At 43.8% G+C, this 22,619-nt stretch overlaps 1 protein-coding gene across 1 annotated transcript in view; it reads left to right on the top strand.

The window, feature by feature from the left end:
* Window positions 1-22,619, top strand: part of DNAH6 (dynein axonemal heavy chain 6) — a 621,891-nt gene that overhangs the window by 539,326 nt on the left and 59,946 nt on the right. The window contains exon 68 of the mRNA XM_069743176.1: window positions 627-746. Coding sequence (XP_069599277.1) covers window positions 627-746 — 120 coding nt within the window. The remainder of the gene's footprint in view (window positions 1-626; window positions 747-22,619) is intronic.

Raw genomic sequence — 22,619 nt, 5'->3', positions numbered from 1 at the left:
TATTCTTTCACATTTATGGCATATATGCATGATATGGAATACATGCATTTGTGGGGTCCCACTTCCACAGAGGGAATAGAGGTTCTGTGATCTCCTCTTCCCAGTTTTCACTGGATCATCATCTTCCGCATTAAAATATATATTCGATTATCCATTCTCTTGTATTTGGAAAGTGATCGGTATGAATTTAAGAATGCTTATCAGGACCCTGTTCTTCCAATAGTTGAACATCCCACAGGTAAATTTGCCATAAATATTGAAAATAGGAATACAGCAGCTCATCTTGAACTGTCTTGATTAAAATAAAAAAACTTCATTATATATCTTGAAATTCAGTTGTTTCATTATTTAGGCTGGATGAGTCTTTTTTCAAGTCAATCACCCAAAATGATCTACGGTTATATAAAAGGTTATTTTAGAAATATGTTATTTTGTTTTGTTAGTAGCACATAGAATGAAGGTAGAAATGTATGCATGCTGTGTTCTTGCCACTCTCTGCCAGTACGTGTTATCACGCAGGTCCTATGGGCATAAATGTGATAGGGCATCTGTTGAGTTTCAAGAAATTACTAAACAAAGAAATTCACACATGGCATTTAACTGAGGCATAATGCGTTCTTTTCTAGGAGAAATAACATATGGGGGAAGAGTAACTGATGCATGGGACCAAAGATGTTTGAGAACAATTCTAAGAAGGTTCTTTTCTCCTGAGACTCTTGAAGACAATTATGTTTATTCTAGCTCCGGTAAGTAAAATATATATATTTCTCATATACTGTATATCCAACAATACTTTGTATTTTTTGAAAAATCTGATAGCGGTAAAGTGACAAAACAAATGTTCTAGCTCATCTTTCAATTGAGAGTTCCCAGAGGCATTGTGAATATGTACGTCCTAAGCTAGTAATTATACGCTACACATTAATGGTTTTCTAGTTAGTATCTCAAGAAATATCTTGTCCGAAGAAGATGCAGTTCTAAAATTCAGATAAAAAAATAAAATCAAGCGATTTTAATGTTTGTGTGCAAATAATTTTTAGCTGAAAAGTATTTAGAGTAAGGGTACCGTCACACACTGCCATTTCGATCGCTACGACGGTACGATTCGTGACGTTCCAGCGATATCGTTACGATATCGCTGTGTCTGACACGCAGCAGCGATCAGGGATCCTGCTGAGAATCGTACGTCGTAGCAGATCGTTTAGAACTTTCTTTCGTCGCTGGATCTCCCGCTGGCATCGCTAGATCGGTGTGTGTGACACCGATCTAGCGATGCGATCTAGCGATGCGTTCGCTTGTAACCAGGGTAAACATCAGGTTACTAAGCGCAGGGCCGCGCTTAGTAACCCGATGTTTACCCTGGTTACAAACGTAAAACTAAAAAATAACAAACAGCACATACTTACATTCTGGTGTCCGTCAGGTCCCTTGCCGTCTGCTTCCCGCACTCAGTGACTGCCTGCCGTAAAGTGAAAGCAGAGCACAGCGGTGACGTCACCGCTGTGCTGTGCTTTCACTTTCACTTTACGGCCGGCAGTCAGTGAGTGCGGGAAGCAGACGGCAAGGGACCTGACGGACACCAGAATGTAAGTATGTGCTGTTTGTTTTTTTTTACGCTGGTAACCAGGGTAAACATCGGGTTACTAAGCGCGGTCCTGCGCTTAGTAACCCGATGTTTACCCTGGTTACCCGGGTACCTCGGCATCGTTGGTCGCTGGAGAGCTGTCTGTGTGACAGCTCCCCAGCGACCACACTACGATTTACCTACGATCACGGCCAGGTCATATCGCTGGTCGTGATCATAGGTAAATCGTATAGTGTGACGGTACCCTAAGGAGATGTTATTATTTTTTTCAAATGCATCTGTAATCCTTATATCCTTTAATGTAACAGTGACTCATCACCTACTGGTGACCATTAAGACCCCTATACGCAAAGGATAAAAGTCAACCTAATGGCTATTACTGATCGTAATGATTAAACATTAGCTGACTTGGTGAACTTAATGGTTGTTTGTATGGACCAATGCCAGACCAATGAATGACCTTTACTGTCCAAAACACTAATTGGACATGTTGGGTTTTTTCAGTTAATAAAAAGATTTAGCTGCATCATTGGCTGCAAAAAATCTAACTTGGCCAATATGGTCTGAGATGTTTTTTTTTTTATTGCTGATAAACAACCATTCGTCCTACTGGAGAGCGATGATTCGTCGGTCCACCTTTGTCTTATGTGTATGGGGAGCATTCAGGCTAGTGTTTTGACCACCTGATTCCATAAACAGATATTGCCACTTATAAGTAATGATATGCAGGCAGTGCATTTCAAGGAATCAAGTTAACTACTTGTGGACGCCGATAGACTTTAACATAGTAACATAGTTAGCAAGGCCAAAAAAAGACATTTGTCCAAGCAGTTCAGCCTATATTCCATCAGAATAAACCCCCAGATCTCCGTCCTTCTAAAGAACCTAATAATTGTAAGATACAATATTGTTACACTCCAGGAAGACATCCAGGCCTCTGTTGAAACCCTTGACTGAGTTCGCCATCACCACCACTTCAAACGTTTCAGCTTTGCAGTGATGTTTTAAAACATCACTGCTTAGTAGAGTAGCTGCACTAAGTCCTCTAGACACAAGACCGGGGAACCAGCTGACAAACACAACTGGATTCCCCATTGGGAAAGCAGAAAAGGTTCTTTACTGTCTCTGCCTTCCTGATTGTTGTGCACATGGTGCTGAACAAGCCCTCTATAAGTAGTATAATTAACACTTCCTGTTCGAGACCTACTGATCATGTGATCGCTTTGTGTGGAGAGAGAGCAAGAGCTGCTGTGTCCTAAAAGACCCTGATCAGTTCTGCAATGCAGGCAAGAGGCTGAGTTTCCCATGTAATTGGGAATAATATACTAGTCTAGTTACAAGGGAAATCAAATAATACAAACGTATTTAAATGTTGATGTGTGAAATAAATTAAACATAAATAAATAAAAAGGCACAAAAACGGTACAGAATGAAAAGCTTCTGCCTATGCAAATCACTATTACTAGCCCTACCTCTCATTAAAAAAAAATGTGTCTATTATATAAAAATAATTGTCACAGAAAGGAGAAGAGACTTTCAGATATATTTACTGGTCCTTTGTGGTTCTAAAAATTGAAAAAAATGAAAGATATGTGAAAAACAGACAAGTATTTTCTTTATTTTTGGTATTTGCAAGGAAAAAAAGAGAATTAATACAACATAAAAATTAAGCCCAACTTATCACATTAAAAAGATGCTAATTGTTTTGTAGATCTAAGGCTGGTTTCACATTAGCGTATCTGTGCGCAGCGTATGATCTGCATTGATCCACATGCGTCATGCGTACATATCTTTAACATGGTGTATGTTGGGACATGCGTTTGCATATGTTCACATGAGGATACGTGCGCATGTGTCATTTCGCGGTGTGCAGCTTTGTCCGGCGAACGCAACATGTTGCATTTTTTGAGATGTCAAATATTGCGCAATCATGCACATGTGGATGAGTGCGTCAAAGCAACACATTACTGCCTATGGGAACGCATTGGTAAGCAAGGACAATACACATGCGTACTTCAGAATGAGCAGCTGCAAAAGACAATGATTTCATCAGTGCAGTGTGTCTTTATATAGAAAGCACATGAGACACGTGCATTGGCGGTCTGGTGTCAAGGAAGTTCTACTGGGAAAACATTGGAAATATCGAAGGCATGCTCATAAACAATGCAAACGCATGCAAAAACGCATGTACATTCAGCTTTTTTTGGCGTCATTAGTAAGATGATGCGGATAAAAAACGCTGCATAAACATGCTTTTGCATTCGTTTGCGCATGCTGATAATATGCCACGCACAGAGACGCTATTGTGAACCTAGCCTAAGCGAGAATTTTTTTACAGCTCTTTAAACTGCAGGTACGAAGAAAACTAGAAATGTGCCTGGTCAGAAACAAGGGAAAATCACCGAGTCCTGAATTGGTAAATTAGCATAGGTATGCTTCACTTGGCTTGGTGTCCCCCAAAGACAACCAGGGGCAGGCCATGTTCCCATATAGCGCGAATACTGAATTTTAGGGCTATGTTTTTGGTGCATAAAATCAGCTGCATTTGACTGTCTAAGCAAAGTGGATGTAATTTAAAGAAAACTGCAGATCACTGTGTATTTAAGGCCAGGGTCACACTTGCGAGTTCAATGCTAGAAACTCATGTGAGTCTCTCGCATTAAGTCCCGGCACTACTGCAGGTACTCGGGAACGGAGCATTCAGCTGCATAGAAATACATGCAGCAGCACACTCTGATCCCAAGTGATGAGACTTGATGAGAGAGACTCGCACGAGTTTCTCGCATTGAACTCGCAAGTGTGACTCCGGCCTCAAGATGATGCTGAATTGTGCAGCGCGTGTGCTGCATCCAAAAATGCTGCCATTCCTGATTGTGGGCACGTACCTTAAAAATGCAGATGCCATTTGTGTGCTGTGCAAGATTGCCTTGCGCAGGCGTGTACTACGGAGGGCAGAGAATGAACTTCAATCCAATATTGCGGCCAGCATGCAGCCAGCGGGTAAGGAAAGGGTGAATCAAACACCCGAAAACTCCACCCATATGACCCAAAACCGGTCCCGCCAAATTCAGGTGACAGGTTCCCTTTAAGAAAGTTGTCAGCCAATTACCTCTTACAGTATTTCTGTTTTAGAAAATATTTGGTCCTGCTGTTCTTTATCGTTATATTGTCTGCCTGGTACTGAAAAAGAGTTTTAAGTCAATGCCCTTTGCAGGATTTTCGCTTTTATGGATTAAATTAGGAAAATTATTTTCACAATCAATTTCAGAAATGTACCAAAAAAAATAGAAACTACCGTATATACTCGAGTATAAGCCGACCCAAGTATAAGCTGACCCCCCTAATTTTGCCACAAAAAACTGGGAAAACTTATTGACTCGAGTATAAGCCTAGGGTAGGAAATGCAGCAGCTCCATACCGTTCATTATTGCCCCATAAGATGCTCCATATAAAGCTGTGCCACATATAATGCTCCATACTGTTCATTATTGCCCCATAGATGTGCCATATAAAGCTGTGCCATATAGTGCTCTGCACCGTTCATCATTGCCCCATAGATGTGCCATATAAAGCTGTGCCATATAGTGCTCTGCACCGTTCATTATTGCCCCATAGATGTGCCATATAAAGCTGTGCCATATAGTGCTCTGCACTGTTCATTATTGCCCCATAGATGTGCCATATAAAGCTGTGCCATATAGTGCTCTGCACCGTTCATTATTGCCCCATAGATGTGCCATATAAAGCTGTGCCATGTAGTGCTCTGCACCGTTCATTACTGCCCCATAGCTGTGCCATATAGTGCTCTGCGCCGTTCATTATTGCCCCATAGATGTGCCATATAGTGCTCTGCACCGTTCATTACTGCCCCATAGCTGTGCCATATAGTGCTCTGCGCCGTTCATTATTGCCCCATAGATGTGCCATATAGTGCTCTGCACCGTTCATTACTGCCCCATAGCTGTGCCATATAGTGCTCTGCGCCGTTCATTATTGCCCCATAGATGTGCCATATAGTGCTCTGCACTGTTCATTATTGCCCCATAGCTGTGCTATATAGTGCTCTGCGCCGTTCATTATTGCCCCATAGCTGTGCCATATAGTGCTCTGCACCGTTCATTATTTCCCCATAGCTATGCCATATAGTGCTCTGCGCCGTTCATTATTGCCCCATAGCTGTGCCATATAGTGCTCTGCGCCATTCAGTATTGCCCCATAGCTGTGCCATATAGTGCTCTGCACCGTTCAGTATTGCCCCATAGCTGCCATATAGTGCTCTGCGCCGTTCAGTATTGCCCCATAGCTGCCATATAGTGCTCTGCACCGTTCAATATTGCCCCATAGCTGCCATATAGTGCTCTGCACCGTTCAGTATTGCCCCATAGCTGCCATATAGTGCTCTGCACCGTTCAGTATTGCCCCATAGCTGCCATATAGTGCTCTGCACCGTTCAGTATTGCCCCATAGCCGCCATATAGTGCTCTGCACCGTTCAGTATTGCCCCATAGCTGCCATATAGTGCTCTGCACCGTTCAGTATTGCCCCATAGCTGCCATATAGTGCCCTGCACCGTTCATTATTGCCCCATAGCTGTGCCATAGAAAGCTCTGCCATATAGTGCTCTGCACCGTTCAGTATTACCCCATAGCTGTGCCATAGAAAGCTCTGCCATATAGTGCTCTGCACCGTTCAGTATTGCCCCATAGCTGTCATATAGTGCTCTGCACCGTTCAGTATTGCCCAATAGCTGTGCCATAGAAAGCTGTGCCATTGCTGCTGCTGCTGCTGCAATAAAAAAAAAAATGCCATACTCATCTCTCTTGCTTGCAGCTCCCAGCGTCCGGTCCCGGCGTCTCTCCGCACTGACTGATCAGGCAGAGGGCGGCGCGCACACTATATGCGTCATCGTGCCCTCCGACCTGCACAGTCAGAGCGGAGAGACGCCGGGAAGATGGAGCGGCGCCGGGAAGATGGAGCGGCGCCCGGTGTGTGGAATGGGGACAGGTGAATATGACATACTTACCTGCTCCCGGCGTCCGGCTCCCTCTGCCTGTCACACGGTCTTCGGTGCCGCAGCTTCTTGCTCTATCAGCGGTCACCGACACCGCTGATTAGAGAAATGAATATGCGGCTCCACCCCTATGGGAGGTGGAGCCGTGTATTCATTTCTTTAATGAGCGGTCCCACGTGACCGCTGAAGAGGAGAAGAACTGCAGCACCGAAGACAGTGTGACGGGCAGGGGGAGCGCCAGGATCGCCGGGACTAGGTGAGTATGCCTCAGCGCCCTCACCCGCCGACCCTGCCGCCCACCGTGACTCGAGTATAAGCCGAGAGGGGCACTTTTAGCCCAAAAATTTGGGCTGAAAATCTCGGCTTATACTCGAGTATATACGGTATGTATACATTTGAAACCTTTTAGGTGCAATGCATTTAAAAGATAATGAAAGATCTAATATTTTAAGAACACAGTTCCCATGAAGATATACACTGAACAGCTATAACATTATTACATCTAATTATATTGGCACCCGTGAAGGATGAGATATATTAGGAAGCAAGTAAGCAAGGAATATATGTGTTCATGAAGTTCTTGAGTATTAAAAGGGTAAACGAAGTAATCTGAGCAACAAGCACCATCTTGAAATGAAAAGATGACTGGGTGAGAATATCTTTAAAATGGTCAAGATTGCCTTGCACAGGCGTGTACTACGGAGGACAGAGAATGAACTTCAATCCAATATTGCGGCCAGCATGCAGCCAGCGGGTAAGGAAAGGGTGAATCAAACACCTGAAAACTCCGCCCATATGACCGAAAACCGGTCCCGCCAAATTCAGGTGACAGGTTCCCTTTAATGCTGTCGTACAACCTTCCAAAAGAGGAAATATATAACTTTTTAAAACTAAGGAAATATATTAGGGGGGAATTCTCTCTCCCCATATCTCTTCCAAGAGTTATCATATCAAATCCTTTAATAAATACTATTTGTAACACTAAAAATCTGTATACACTCTTCAATAGCGACGTAACTATTGAAAAGTCAAAACACATGGTTAAGTGGGAAGAAGATATTAATAAATGTTTTTCGCCTGAGTCATGGAGAGAAGCAATTGAAATAACATACAAATAAAATGTAAATGCTAATATTCATGAGAATTATTTTAAAATCTTATCTCGTTGGTTCTATACACCTGTCAGATTAAAGAAGATTTTTGAGGATGGATCGGACTTGTGCTGGAGGAACTGTACTCAAAAAGCTAACATATTACATATTTTCTGGTTATGTCCCAAAATAATTGATCTTTGGAAAGAAGTAGCTAATTTATTGAGCAATATTAACAACTCTGTAGTTGAATTGTCTCCTCAACTGGTTTAGTTCTCGCTTGATTCAAATTGCCTCCCCCAATATTAAATATCTCGCAATCCATCTATTTGCTGTAACAAAAATACTTATCGCATCTAAGTGGAAATCAATAGATGTTCCCTCCATTTCAGAAATAATGATAAGAATGTCTACCCATATTCTTTTGAACATTCTTACGCTCTAAGAAATAATTATTTCAAAAAATACTATTCCACATGGTCATCTTGGAACCTATTTCTAACCTCAAGTCGGAATGCCCCTTTTAGGTTAAAAGCTTTATTATATGCCTAGAAGTACAAGTACAATTACATATTTAATGAAGCGAATTAAATTTTTTTTTAATATAGATAATGGTTCAACAAGGATGATCTTTTCCCCTGTCCATACTCTCCACGTTTATCTGATCCAACCTGACCCTCTACCTTTCCTAACTTTTCCTTCCACATTCTTTTCCTCTTGCATTAACCTTTTTTTTCTCTGATTCTTCTTTGAGTATATCTTCTTATTTACTTGTTTAATTAAACAAGTTTTAGATCACTCTGTTATGTTTTATTACCCACCTTATTGACTATAATTATAATCCCCTTCCCAAAAATTGTTGAAAAAACACCCAAATAAAAAGAAGATTGTTGAAAAAAGTTTTAATATCCAGACAAAATGCGCATGCGTCACCTTTGGCAGCCAGTTTTCAGAAGCCCATTGCAAGGAAATTAGTGGGAAGGGGATTCCGCTCACCCCAACATCTTGTGAGAGCCCAGGGCCTGCATCCTCGCACCACTGGGACATCCCCTGCTTTTAGCCCAGGGCCTGCAGCATTGCCCCATTCCTGCCACTGCCGCCGCTGATCTGCTGAAGCAGCAAAACAGCCTCCTATGATCCCACTCTACCGCCGCTGCTCCCCAGTAAGCTACCTTAAAATTGGAATATAAGACGCACCACAATTTTATATAAAAAAATTCCTATTTTCCTCCCCCAAATTTGGTGTGCATCTTATTGTCCGTTTCGTCTTATAGTTCGCAAAATATGGTAATCACACCTATATGAGTAATTTATATTCGACAGTCCATGAGTGTAGAGGACATGGTATGTCATCTAGGCTTATTTAACATACCCACTAACACTGGGATCCCAGTGTTACCTTAATGAGTCAGTCTTCTTGTTTCCAGCCTGGTTTTCTGGATTTGACATGTCCTTCAATCTGTTAACTACAAAATGAGAAATTCCCATTCTTGTCTTAAACTTATCAACAATTCACTTATCATCTGCTGGCATTACTTCTGCCACTGCTTGTTAGAGGACTGTCAGTTAAATATAACAGATGGATCCTAATGTATTGTTATTTCAGGCAAAAAAAAAAATAGAATGATGTAGAGCAAAAGGTAATGTGGGGAAATTCAATTTTTAAATTTAATCCTCAACAGCATCAATACTCCTTTAAGGGTTCTAGGTAATGGTGATCTTCAACTCTAGAGGATAGTCTGGTGCTTCATTTCATGACCAAGGTTGGACAAGAAGAATATTTGCCATACGAACATGCCATTATTTTTTTTTCCATTTTGCTCATGTTCCTGCAAAATTAAACTTTATTTTTTTATTAATAATTTATTTTTTTTTACCACGGAAAGTTCTGAAGTTTGTTAAAAAAAATGCACGTAGGTGACTTCCAAACCCAAGGATTCCAGTCTATATGCCAGCCTCTTGCTACCTTGATATCAATTGGAGTACAGATGATGGCAGTGAAAAAGTCAGCTCAGCACCTGTATCTCACTAATATTGGGGAAAAGCTGCTGCAGGAGATTGTTTTGATAAACACAACTCTCAGAGGAGGAAACAGGTGCAGACTCTTTCAATGCCATTATCTGTACTCCAAATGAATATGTTCTGATAACAAAGCAGCTGAAGGCAAGCAAAAAGAATGGGAAAAGCAGGGGTCTGAAAATCACCTACATACATTTTTGTACAGTAATGAAGAATAAACCCCTAACAAAGTGACTAGCAACATTTCATAACTTCCAAGCTTGACAAAATACTAAAAGAGAATGAAAGTGTAGCTTATCTTTAACCTTTTGTTTTTCAATATTGTTGAGGCATAACATAAGTGAGTTACAATGTTGTCTTTTTCTTTTAATAGTTTGGAAAATATTATCGCTTGGACAGTTTATCTTTCAAATATGCCCATGTCAGCCCTTCTCAGCCACCGTTCATTACGGTCAACTGCTTCCACTTTGAAATTGATCTGTAGAAGTAAACAACATGTCCTTCTTTGTCCTTTACATCTTCTACTACACTGAACCTTCTCTGTGACTTTCAAAGCTTAACACTTTAATCATTTTTTTTATCCATAACCATTAACCATTAACCATAACCATTATATGTCTAATTGCAACTTAACTGACCAAATCATGAATGATTATATTTGCTTTATAAGTTGAAAGGTTTTTTTCCTCGTGCTAGGAGAACAGCAAATAAAGCAACCACATAGCAATGATTAAAAAATCGCATCAATAAAAATAGTTTTTCCATAACTTTGTTTTATAGTCCATGACTTGCAGACGGTTTTAGCAGGTCGCATTTGCCAAGGATCCCCATTGTCTAGAAGGTCTCCTGAGTAGAGATGAGCGAACTTGTTCAGAAAACGTTCATCAATCACAAATTCGGCACGGACGTGGCACATTCGGATTCATGTTCGGATTCCTGAGTATTTTCTCCTAAAAATCAGCAAAAGTCGGCCAAAGTTTGGTAAATGACCAAGTTCACTAAGGGCTCTTTCAGACGTCAGTGTTTCCGGTAGCAGCACAGGCCGCCAAACCTCCCGCACATGTTCACACTGTGACATCCCTGTGGCATCAGTGTTAGACGTACCGGCACCTAGGAATCAGTGGTATTGTTCACGCTGTTCACCGGCGCCAGGTTATTAAGTGAATACAGCTCACATCACTGTCCTATGCTCATGCTGAGATCAGCACTAGCAGGGAACAATGTTGAGAGTTGTATTCAATTGATAGCAGCGAGAGCAGGCAGCGGCTGATGGGAGTATTCATCAGCAGCTGCCTGAGCTATGAATAAAAAAAAAAAAGGTGGGTTTCCCTGTATTTTTGATAACCAGCCAGGCAAAACTGACAGCTGCGGGCTGGTCAGCTTCAACAAGGCTGGTTATCAAATATAGAGGGGTCCCCACGCCATATTTTTTAATTATTTAAATAATTAATTACAAAATATGGTGTGGGGTGCCCCCTATTTTTGACAACTAGCCAAGCTAAAGCAGACATCTGTGGGCTGATATTCTCAGGCTGGTAAGGGGCTATGGATATAGCCCTCCCCCATCTATTAGATGTGCCTCGCAACATCGCCATACTCCTGCCCCTGGCCTCCTGAAGCAGTGACCTTGCCTCCAATGACCCTGCTCTGTCGCCCCCGACCCCACGGTAAGCCCACTTTGGATTTTCAGATGCACATCCAATTTCCTCCCAAATTTGGAGGAAAAAAAGGGTGTCTTATAATTTGAAAAATGCAGTATATTGTTAAACTTTCATGTCAAGTGTTCTATGAAACTCAGTCTAGTTCCTTATTTCAGGGGCTCAAAAGTAATTGGGAAAATTAACTTTATCATTAATAAAATGTTCATTTTTTAGAGAATCCTTTTCAGGCAATGACTTCCTGACTAGAAGCGATGGACATCACCAAACATTGGGATTATTCCTTTGTGATGCTTTGCCAGGCCTTTACTGCAGCTAACTTCAGTTTTTGCTTGTTTGTAGGGCTTTCTGCCTTAAGTTTTGTCTTAAGCATGTGAAATGCATGCTCAATGGTTTTTGAGATTTGGTGATTGACTTGACCATTGCAGAATATTCCACGTCATTGCCTTGAACTCTGCTTTTGCAGTATGTTTTGGGCTATCATCCAATCAACCATGCTGCATTTGGTTGAATCTGAGTAGAAAGCTGCCCTGTACATTTCATAACTCATCTGGCTACTTCTGTCTTTAGTCACATCATCAGTAAACACTAGTGGCCCAGTGTCATTGGAAGCTATGCATGCCCAAGCCATCACACTGCCTCCAACCATCTTTTACAGAGAATGTGTGTGCTGTGGATCGTGATCATGGATTCCAAGCATTTTTCATACCTTCTTCTTCCCATCATTCTGGTAAAAGGTTGATCTTAATTTCATCTGCCCAAGGAATGTTTTTCCAGAACTGGCCTGACTTCCTACAGAGATATCCTGGATGAAAACCTCTCCCAGAGTGCTCTGGACCTCAGACTTGGCCAAAGTTTCACCTTCCAACAAGACAATGACCCTAAGCACACAGCTAACATAACAAGGGAGAGGCTTCAGAACAACTCTGTGACCATTCTTGACTGGCCCAGCCAGGGCCCTGACCTAAACCAAATTGAGCATCTCTGGAGAGACCTGAAAATGGCTGTCCACCAACATTGACCAACAAACCTGAAGGAACTGAAGAGGATCTGCATGGAAGAGTGGCAAACGATCCCCAAATCCAGGTGTGAAAAACTTGTTGCATCATTCCCAAGAAGACTCATAGCTGTACTAGCTCAAAAGGGTGCTTCTACTCAATTGTGAGAAAAGAGTCTGAATACTCATGACCATGTGATATTTTAGTTTTTCTTTTTTATTAAATTTGCAAAACACTCTACATATCCGTTTTTTTTTTCAGTCAGGATGGGGTGCAGAGTGTACATTAATGTGAAAAAAATGAACTTTTTTGAAATTACCAAATGGCTGCAATGAAACAAAGAGTGAAAAATTTAAAGGGGTCTGAATACTTTACATACCCACTGTATACGCCTGAATAATCATTTGCTACTTTTCAAAATATGCAAAAATTTGTCACAAAAGTACTTTTGTACTCCCTTTAGTGATTCTATGTATGCCAAATAATTTGGTGCACTTTTTGTGCCATTTTCAAAGAGTTGTGACTTTTTATTCTAAAAAGTTGCAAAAATTGTTAAATACTTAAATTTAGACCATTTTTTTTACTTTGCATGATATTCATGAACTGCGTGTGAGATTTTGAAGAATTTTCAAATATTAGAGACTGATCACCTCACCCATTTCAACACAGTTTCATTCGACTGGCAACAGATTCAACAATGCACGAGGTTAAGTAGGACTGGCTCATTCGGGAACAAGTATCTGGTGCATAAGTGAGGTACTCCAGGACTTCGAAATCAGTAAAAAAAAATCTTCTGATCTTTTGGTATGAACACACATAGAATACAAAAATTTAAATCCTGTGATCCTATGCGTTTCCACTTTACTGTTGGTCTTAATGATGGCATAGCGTGTTAGACATGGCCACCAGAACTCCTTTTATCCAAAAGGGGGAAAGGGCTGGACAATACTGCAAGAATAGCTACCGTACATACAAATTAAATCCAATAGATACCGAAAGGTACAAACTTGTCAAACAATTATTTAAATTGAGCCTTTTTGGGTGGCGTGTATCAACATTGATATGGAGAAATGAAAGGCATTTGTATTTTATTTAAGGCCATGATCAACATCTTTGAGAGACAAAAACATTGGCTGTCCTTACTTTTCCCATATGCTGACTTATCAATAATACTCAAACTTTAAAGCTAAAAGATCCATTGATTAACATGACAATCCATCATTCCGCCATGATTGCGTTGTGAGGGACTATGGAAGCCTGTGCCCACGTCCATCGGTGATCCCTCTATTTAAATGTGGCTAGTCAGTGACTTACAGCTCTCTAATGAGATCAGTAGTGCAGGGAACATCCATTACACATCACAATGGTAATTTCCCCTTAATTTGTAATGATCCCTGGAGGCAAAGACTCATGCCCATAGATCATAGATACAATGTTAGGGTCGAGTTCCCACCTCTGCACAGGGGGAATCTCGGGCCATCTCCACTGCGGTCTCCCATTCTTCTCCTGCCGCAGTGGAGCCTGCTCAGTGGAGACATCAGTCTCAGCGTCTTGCTCAGTCTGACTCTGTACAAAGAGTTACTGCTGCTTTTCCTGCTTCTGCCATTGAAGTCAGTGCTGGGCAGCGGCGAGCAGACGCTTCTGGGACTAAGTCCTGCTTTTCTCGTTCTGAGCATGCCCAGAGTAAGATCTCTCAGTGGAGATCGAGGGTCACATGATCAGATACTGCAGCTAAAGCCATTGGTCCTTCAGGAAGGTCCTGTAGGTGCTCACGCTCTGTGGCAGCCTCTCATTGGTCCTTCTAGGAAGGTCCTGTACATGCTGCAACTATTTAAGGCTTGCATGGCCATGCGCTAGTATCGTTCTATGTTACGTGCTTTGCGCCAGTGTGGCCATGTGAGTTTGTATTCATGGACCCGGCTGAAATAAGCCCCTAGAATGCTGGCACCACCGGCGAGGAGATTGTGTGTGAATGTATTTAGAGACCTGGCTCAAATAAGCCCCTAGAATGCTGGCACCTCCGGCGAGGAGTTTTTGGGTGCATGCATGACCACTGACTGCTCTCAGTTGCGTAGTTAGCCTGTGCCACTGTGAAGTCAAACAGGGCGCAGTGCTTTGAGTTCATGGCTACTCTGTGAAGTAACAGAGTTAGCTCATACTGCCATATAGTTCCGCCGTTTACTTGCAGCAGGTTCTCTTGCACGGTGGACCCCGGGCTGCGAACGCATCTATTATAATAAAACCTCTATATTTACTCAGTGCATTCCGCTAGCCCTAACAGAATACTAGCACCAGGGTCTGGCTAGTAAATGGCAGACATTTAGCAATCCTTGCAGTATATCCAGCAGCTGGAGGGTAGGTTGGCAGCTCTCAAGAGCTCAACCTCAGCTGTGGATGTTACCGCAGTTGCTGTACTGGCTGCTAGCATGGCTGCAGCCACCTTGTCCACTGCCACCCCCTGTTCCGACATTATCTTGCCTCCCGCTGCCAGAAAAATTTTCTGGAGATAGCAAATCTTGTAGGGGATTCGTGATTCAGTGCTCTATTCATTTCGAGCTCCTGGCTGCACGTTTTCCCACAGAGCAGGCTAAAGTGGGATTTATTGTGTCTCTCTTGTCGGACAGGGCATTGGAGTGGGCTACGCCACTGTGGGAGCATGGCGAACATGTGGTGCAGAGTGCTCCGCTGTTCCTGAGCACTCTGAAACAGGTCTTTTTAGGACCTCGTGTCACCCATGACACGGCGCTCCAACTGCTGGCATTAACTCAGGGTGTGTCTTTGGTCAGCCATTTTGCCGTCCACTTCCGTACTTTAGCTTCTGAGCTGAAGTGGTCAGATAAAGCCCTTATCCCCATATTTTGGAGGGAACTGGCTGATCACGTGAAAGACGCTCTGGCCACTAGGGAGATTCCTGCCACACTGGATGAGTTAATAACTGTCTCTACTCGTATTGACCTCCGTTTTAACGAATGAGGTTAGAGCGAGCCCAGTGTAGGCAGAGGTTTCGGCTGGCTCCTACCTTCGCCAAACCTCTGGAATCTCCGGTCCTGGTTCCTGAGTCACATGAGGAGACGGAAGTGTCACGAGCGGGATCTAAGTCCCGGACCGCTTGTGCACTCAAGGTCTGTCATGTTTGCCAACAGTCAGGACATCTTGCCACCAGGTGTCCCCAGCGGTCGAGGAAACGTCAGCGTCTAGTGGTAGTAGGTGGAGGTACACTAAACACGGCGACGTTTGCCTCCACATTGTCCTTTAAGAGGACAATTATTATAGGCTCATCCTCCCACTCGGTAGAGCTCTGTGTGGATTCTGGGGCGGAGGGCAATTTTATGTCTTTTGCCTTTGCCCAACGTCACGCAATACCCCTGGTTATGCTAGCTCAACCAGTAACGGTACGAGTGGTGAATGGGTCGACACTGCTCTCACAGATAACACACCAGACCATCCTTTTTACTCTGTCCATGTTGCCATCCCATCAGGAAATTATTTCTCTGCTCGTCATTCCTGAGGGAATTGATGAGGTCCTGTTGGGGATACCTTGGCTACGGTACCACTCTCCTCATATCGAGTGGTCCTCAGGCAGAATTTTGGGATGGGGTGAATCTTGTGGGGGTAGGTGTCAGAGGGAGTGCGTTCAGGTTGCTACTACAGAGCTACCCGCAGATCTATCCTCTCTCCCCAAGCAATTTTGGTCCTATGCGGATGTGTTCTCCAAAAAGGCGGCGGAGACCCTTCCGCCCCATCGCCCCTATGACTGTCCTATTGACCTCTTGCCTGGTGCTGAGCCTCCCTGGGGTCGAGTCTATCCGTTATCTCTCCCAGAGACGGAGGCAATGTCTCAATACATTCAAGAGAATCTGGCAAGAGAGTTCATCAGGAAGTCAGTGTCACCTGCTGGGGCTGGGTTCTTCTTCGTGCAGAAAAACAATGGGGAACTACGTCCATGCATAGATTACAGGGGTCTTAACGCCATCACCGTTAAGAATTATTATCCTTTGCCCTTGATATCTGAGCTTTTTGATAGGCTTTGCGGAGCAAGGGTATTTTCTAAATTAGATCTGCGGGGTGCTTACAACCTGATTCGCATCCGTGAGGGGGACGAATGGAAGACGGCTTTTAACACCAGGGATGGGCACTATGAATATCTGGTGATGCCCTTCGGGCTCTGTAATGCCACAGCCATTTTCCAAGACTTTGTGAACAACATCTTCCAGGATATGCTCTCCACCTCTGTCGTAGTCTATCTGGATGATATTCTCATCTACTCTCCAGATATTGACTCGCAACGGAGAGATGTTTGCAAAGTCTTCGACCTCCTACGGGAAAACTCCCTCTATGCCAAGTTGGAGAAGTGTATGTTCGAGCAGGAGTCCTTACGTTTCCTAGGCTATATCATCTCTGCCCAGGGATTGGCTATGGATCCTGCCAAACTACAGGCTGTGATGGACTGGCAGGAATTCCATTCTCTTAAAGCGGTGCAGCGCTTTATGGGGTTCATTAATTATTATTGCCAGTTCATTACGCACTTCTCAACTTTGGTAGCTCCCTAGGTTGCCCTCACCAAGAAGGGAGCAAATCCCAAATTGTGGTCTGAGGAGGTCTCCAAGGCCTTTAACTCCATAAAGTCACACTTCGCTAGCGCTCCCATCCTACATCGCCCCGATGTAGATGAGCCATTTATCATGGAGGCGGATGCCTCTTCGGTTGGTGCTGGAGCAGTCCTCTTCCAAAAGGATGCTCATGGTTGGAAGCATCCTTGCTTCTTCTTTTCTAAGACCTTCTCACCAGCAGAAAGGAATTATTCCATCGGGGACAGGGAGTTGCTAGCCATGAAGTTGGCTTTCTCGGAGTGGAGACATCTCTTGGAGGGAGCTCGTTTTCCCTTCCAAGTCTTCACAGATCATAAAAATTTGGTGTACCTGCAGACAGCCCAGCGGTTAAATTCTCGCCAGGCCAGATAGTCCTTGTTCTTCTCCCGGTTTCATTTCACCCTCCATTTTCTTTCTGGGGAGAAGAACATTCGTGCCGAAGCTCTCTCTCGCTCCGTTGTTGTCATGTCGGGCGCTATTCACACTAGGGCGTCTGACAGACAGCGGTAATTCTGCATTCGTCCACTATGCACTCAGTGGCGCCGGCTAGATTTTATCTACATTGTCCGGGGTTAATCTAGCTGGTACTCAGATTGGAGGCTGGGTTACGTCCACTGCCTTTAACTAGTTCTGCTGAACTTTGGGCGTCGCCGATTATAGCTTGTGTCTTGCCTGGTGATCTCGGTCTGGAGTGGTGGTCTAGGAGTTGAAGTATCATATCTGGTGGTGTATTATCCTTTGTCATATTCCTCCTTCCTATATTTGTGTTTATTTTTGCCCTGTGAACATTACAGTGTTTTGCTGTGTGTCTGCGGCGTGGTGCGTTTTTAGTTTTCCCTGTCTGTACTTTCTGTGTAGGTTGGTGTGTGGTCTTATCACTGGGTGGCGGGTGGAGGTTTCAGCATAGGGCTGAAACAGGAGTTAGGGTCAGGCCTGGCGGCCCAGACAAGCACACCATCAGTGTAAATTCTGGGAGAGGGACAGACAGGGTTTTCCCTAGTCTGAGGGATATCGCAGGGGCCCGGGTAATCAACTGTAGTCTACCCAATACCCCCGTGACAGTTTTATCATCTGTGGAGGAGGAAGAGGAGCCTCGGCTTATTGTCCCCACCGAGAGCCTGAGAACTGTGGCCCCGGTTTCGCTAGAGTCTGTGCCTCCGGGCAAGACTTTTGTACCATCCAGTTTGCGACCGGAGGTTCTCTCTTGGGCACACTCATCCAGGGTGGGTGGACATTTTGGTTCCAAAAGGACATCTGAGTTACTGGTGAGGACATACTGGTGGCCGCATATGGCTCGTGATGTCGCAGACTATGTTCGGGCGTGTGTCTCTTGCGCCAAGAACAAGTCCCCTCGGCAACGGCCAGCTGGGTTGCTTTACCCCCTGCTGGTGGCAGACAGGCCGTGGGAGATGGTTGGGATGGGCTTACCCAAGTCTCATAGCTGCAACATTATCTGGGTGATCACCGACCATTTTTCCATAATGGTTCATTTGGTGCCTCTTCCACGGCTACCTTCTGCACGGGCTCTGGCAGCCTTGTTCATCAAGCTTATATTTTGCTTACACAGTATTCTGGACAAGATTGTCAGTGACCGGGGTCCCCAGTTTGCATCTCGATTCTGGAGAGATCTTTGTCGTCTACTCAGTATTGAGTTGAATCTCTCCTCGGCTTATCATCCTGAGACGAATGGGTTGGTTGAGAGGGCCAATCAGACTCTGGTCACGTATTTATGACATTTTGTTTCTGCCAGGCAGGATGACTGGGCATCCTTGTTACCGTGGGCAGAGTTTGCCCTTAACAATGCTGTAGCCGACTCCACCGGTCAGACTCCCTTCCTCCTTAATTACGGCCAGCATCCGCGGGTGCCCGTGTCCTCTGCTGACTCCAGGGTGGCAGACTGGGCAGTGGAGGCACGAGACATTTGGGAACGCACTCAGGATGCCATCCGGGCCTCCAAGGAGAGAATGAGGTCCTCATCCACCGATGCAGATTGGTGCCCTGCCCCGACCTTTGCTCCTGGCGACTTAGTGTGGCTCTCCGCTCGTAACATCAGGCTGCGTGTTGAGTCCACTAAGTTTGCACCTCGCTACTTGGGTCCCTTCAAGGTCCTCGAACAGGTTAATCCTGTGTTCTACCATCTAGCCCTTCCTACACGCCTAGGTATCACCGACACCTTTCATGTGTCCCTCCTTAAGCCCGTATACATGTCCCGGTTTTCTGAATCATCTGCCGGGACATCGGGTTCGTCTACGGACAATTACGAGGTAAATGCTATTTTGGGGTGCAAGGTGGTTCGTGGCAAAAAAATTTATCTGGTGGACTGGAAGGGTTATGGTCCTGAGGATAGGTCCTGGGAGCCTGCTGAGCACATTCGGGCTCCGCAGCTCATTGCTGCCTTCAAACGTAGCGAGGCCCAAGGAGGGGGGGGGGGCCCTAGGAGGGGGAAGTAATGTTAGGGGTCGAGTTCCTGCCTCTGCACAGGGGGAATCTCGGGCCATCTCCGCTGCGGTCTCCCATTTTTCTCCTGCCGCAGTGGAGCCTGCTCAGCGGAGACGCCAGTCCCAGCGTCTCGCTCAGTCTGACTCTGTACAAAGAGTTACTGCTGCCTTTCCTGCTTCTGCCATTGAAGTCAGTGCTGGGCAGCAGCGAGCAGACGCTTCTGGGACTAAGTCCTGCTTTTCTCGTTCTGAGCATGCCCAGAGTAAGATCTCTCAGTGGAGATCGAGGGTCACATGATCAGATACTGCAGCTAAAGCCATTGGTCCTTCAGGAAGGTCCTGTAGGTGCTCACGCTCTGTGGAAGCCTCTCATTGGTTCTTCTAGGAAGGTCCTGTACGTGCTGCAACTATTTAAGGCTCGCACGGCCGCACGGCCATGCGCTAGTATCGTTCTATGTTATGTGCTTTGCGCCAGTGTGGTCATGTGAGTTTGTGTTCAGGGACCCGGCTGAAATAAGCCCCTAGAATGCTGGCACTTCCGGTGAGTAGATTTTGTGTCAATGTATTCAGGGACCTGGCTGAAATAAGCCTCTAGAATGCTGGCACCTCCGGCGAGGAGTTTTTGGGTGCATGCATGACCACTGACTGCTCTCAGTTGGGTAGTTAGCCTGTGCCACTGTGAAGTCAAACAGGGCGCAGTGCTTTGAGTTCACGACTACTCTGTGAAGTAACAGAGTTAGCTCATACTGCCATATAGTTCCGCCGTTTACTAGCAGCAGGTTCTCCTGCACGGTGGACCCCGGGCTGCGAACGCATCTATTATAATAAAACCTCTATATTTACTCGGTGCGTTCCGCTAGCCCTAACATACGGTATGTTGATTTCTCTGGAATAAGACACCAGAATGCAGATATGAAAATATCATTTTATACAGCTTCCTATCACCTACATGCCCTTGTAAACGACTTAGAAGGGTTGCTCCTACTGACAAATTCCCTATAACAATTGTTTTTCAGTCTTATTCTGATTGGTCTTTTCAAAATTTATTCACTGCAACATTTTCTAAAGCTGCCAGTGCCAATATTGGAGATATGCTGCCAAGTAATAAAACAGCATACGTGATGGAAATACAGTGTATAGTGTATAAGAGGCCAGAACTACAATCAGTTTTTAACATTGATAATTATAGTTTTTGTGCAATGTTTCCCTTTCAGTACTTATTCTGAACAATTATTGTTACAATAGTTTGGAAAAAATCTTAAGAATAATGTTAGCAAGTGTAATTGGAAATGTCAAAAAATGTAGGTGACATTGCATATGGTAGCCATAGAAATTCGGTCACCCACCTAGGAGACATAGAGAATGCAAAAATGGTAGATTAGTATCTATCAGTAAATTAGAATTGAAGCTGGCTAGTATCAGGAGCGATCCCTGTCAGGGTATGTGCACACGTTCAGGTTTTTTCGCATTTTTTATTCCACGTTTTTTCGTGATAAAAACATGATAACACCGCATTAGAAACTGCAGACATATGCATCCTATCATTTAGTATGCATTCTGCAATTTTTGTGCACATGATGCGTTTTTTTCTGCGAAAAAAACGTATTGCGGTAAAAAAAGCAGCATGTTCATTAATTTTGCGTTTTTTTTCGCGTTTTTCCCGCTATTCTATGCATTTAGAAAAAATGCAAGAAAAACGCATCAAAAACGCGCAAAAACGCATCAAAAAACGCATGCGGATTTCTGGCAGAAATGTCAGGTTTTTGTCAGGAAAATTTCTGCCAGAAATCCTGACGTATGCACATAGTTTCAGACTTTTGTGTTTATAAGCAACATTCCCATGCAATGACTAGTAAATAATAGTGATGAGCGAACGTGCTCGATTAATGTCTTATCTGACCATGCTCGGGTGTTATCCGAGTATCTTGGACGTACTTCAGTCCCTGTGGCTGCTTGATTTGCCGCTGTTTGACAGCCTCAGAGAGGAACTATGGCACTTCCGGTAAGGATAAGGTGCCCGGATAGGATCCCAATCCATAATATAGAGGCTCTAAGAAGAATCCAGCACTCTGAGGTGAGTATAGTGAAAAAAATTAGACTTTTTTTAAAAAAATTGGTCATTATAGATATTGTGTTTCATACGTGATATTTCGGTAAGTAAAGACCTTTATCAGGCATACACATGCGTTTCAGGCCGCAAACTATGGAAGAAGAAATAAAAAAGGCAGCGCTGTGTGTATGGGGAACGCTACAGTTCTCTCAGTACTCTCATCATTAAAATGTATCAGCTAGACCGAGTTTGCATGTGTATGTAGGAGCAGTCAGCTGAACAAGCAATTTATCAACACTTGTGGGCTCCTTAATAATTTGGCAGATCTGTAAGAATTAGCAGATTATAGTGGAATATAGGCATACCTTCATTACACATTATTACCAAGCTGTGCTATTGTCATTGTTTTAAAGGCTTATTCCCCTAAACAAATTATCCCTTATCCATAGGATAAGACATAACTTGTTGATTACTTGGGGTCAAACCCTTTTAACGTGCCATTTTGCTTATGCTTGACGTTGTCAAAATGTCACTTTGATGATGCATTTTGGATGAATAAAGGGATGAAATTACTACTCTGGTGCCTTGGAAACAATTTGTCGAACCTCTGGGAGATCTAGTGATCCCAAGACCGGAGTTTTGGAACCCCCAAAACGGGTTCTGTACCTCGGTCTTGAATGGATAAAAGGTGTGCATGCTTGGCTTCTGCTCCATTCATTGTCTGTGGGACTGTTGGAAATAGCTGGGCATGTGCGTTCAAGATGGGGCTGCAGAGCCCCATTCTTTAGGTTTCAAAGCTGTGATTCCTAGTGATCAGACCCCCAGCGATCATCAAATTATGCACTATCCTGGGGATAGGGGATAAATTGTATTTTTGTAACAATCTTTTAAGAGAAGATTTCACCTTGTTAAATCTTAAATATGTTCTTTAGGCAAAATTAGCTTTTGTGGTAGTAACACACATTATACATTAAATTATTAAGTACCTGAAAGGGTTACAAACTCCAAATGACGTCTGTGGTGCACGTGACTAAAATGCCTTCCTGAGTACAATGAAATGCCTCATTCCTTAAATGCATTATTCATATTGGTCAAGTAACCACATTAAATTTTTGGTGGTACAGCTGAGCGGTACCGTATGACATTTGGTAATGCAAAGCAGGCTTTGGTGAATGACCAG

The sequence above is a fragment of the Ranitomeya imitator genome, chromosome 1 (genome assembly GCF_032444005.1).
Source record: "Ranitomeya imitator isolate aRanImi1 chromosome 1, aRanImi1.pri, whole genome shotgun sequence".
Classification (NCBI taxonomy): Eukaryota; Metazoa; Chordata; class Amphibia; order Anura; family Dendrobatidae; genus Ranitomeya; species Ranitomeya imitator.
This window is presented reverse-complemented; position numbering and strand designations above follow the sequence as displayed.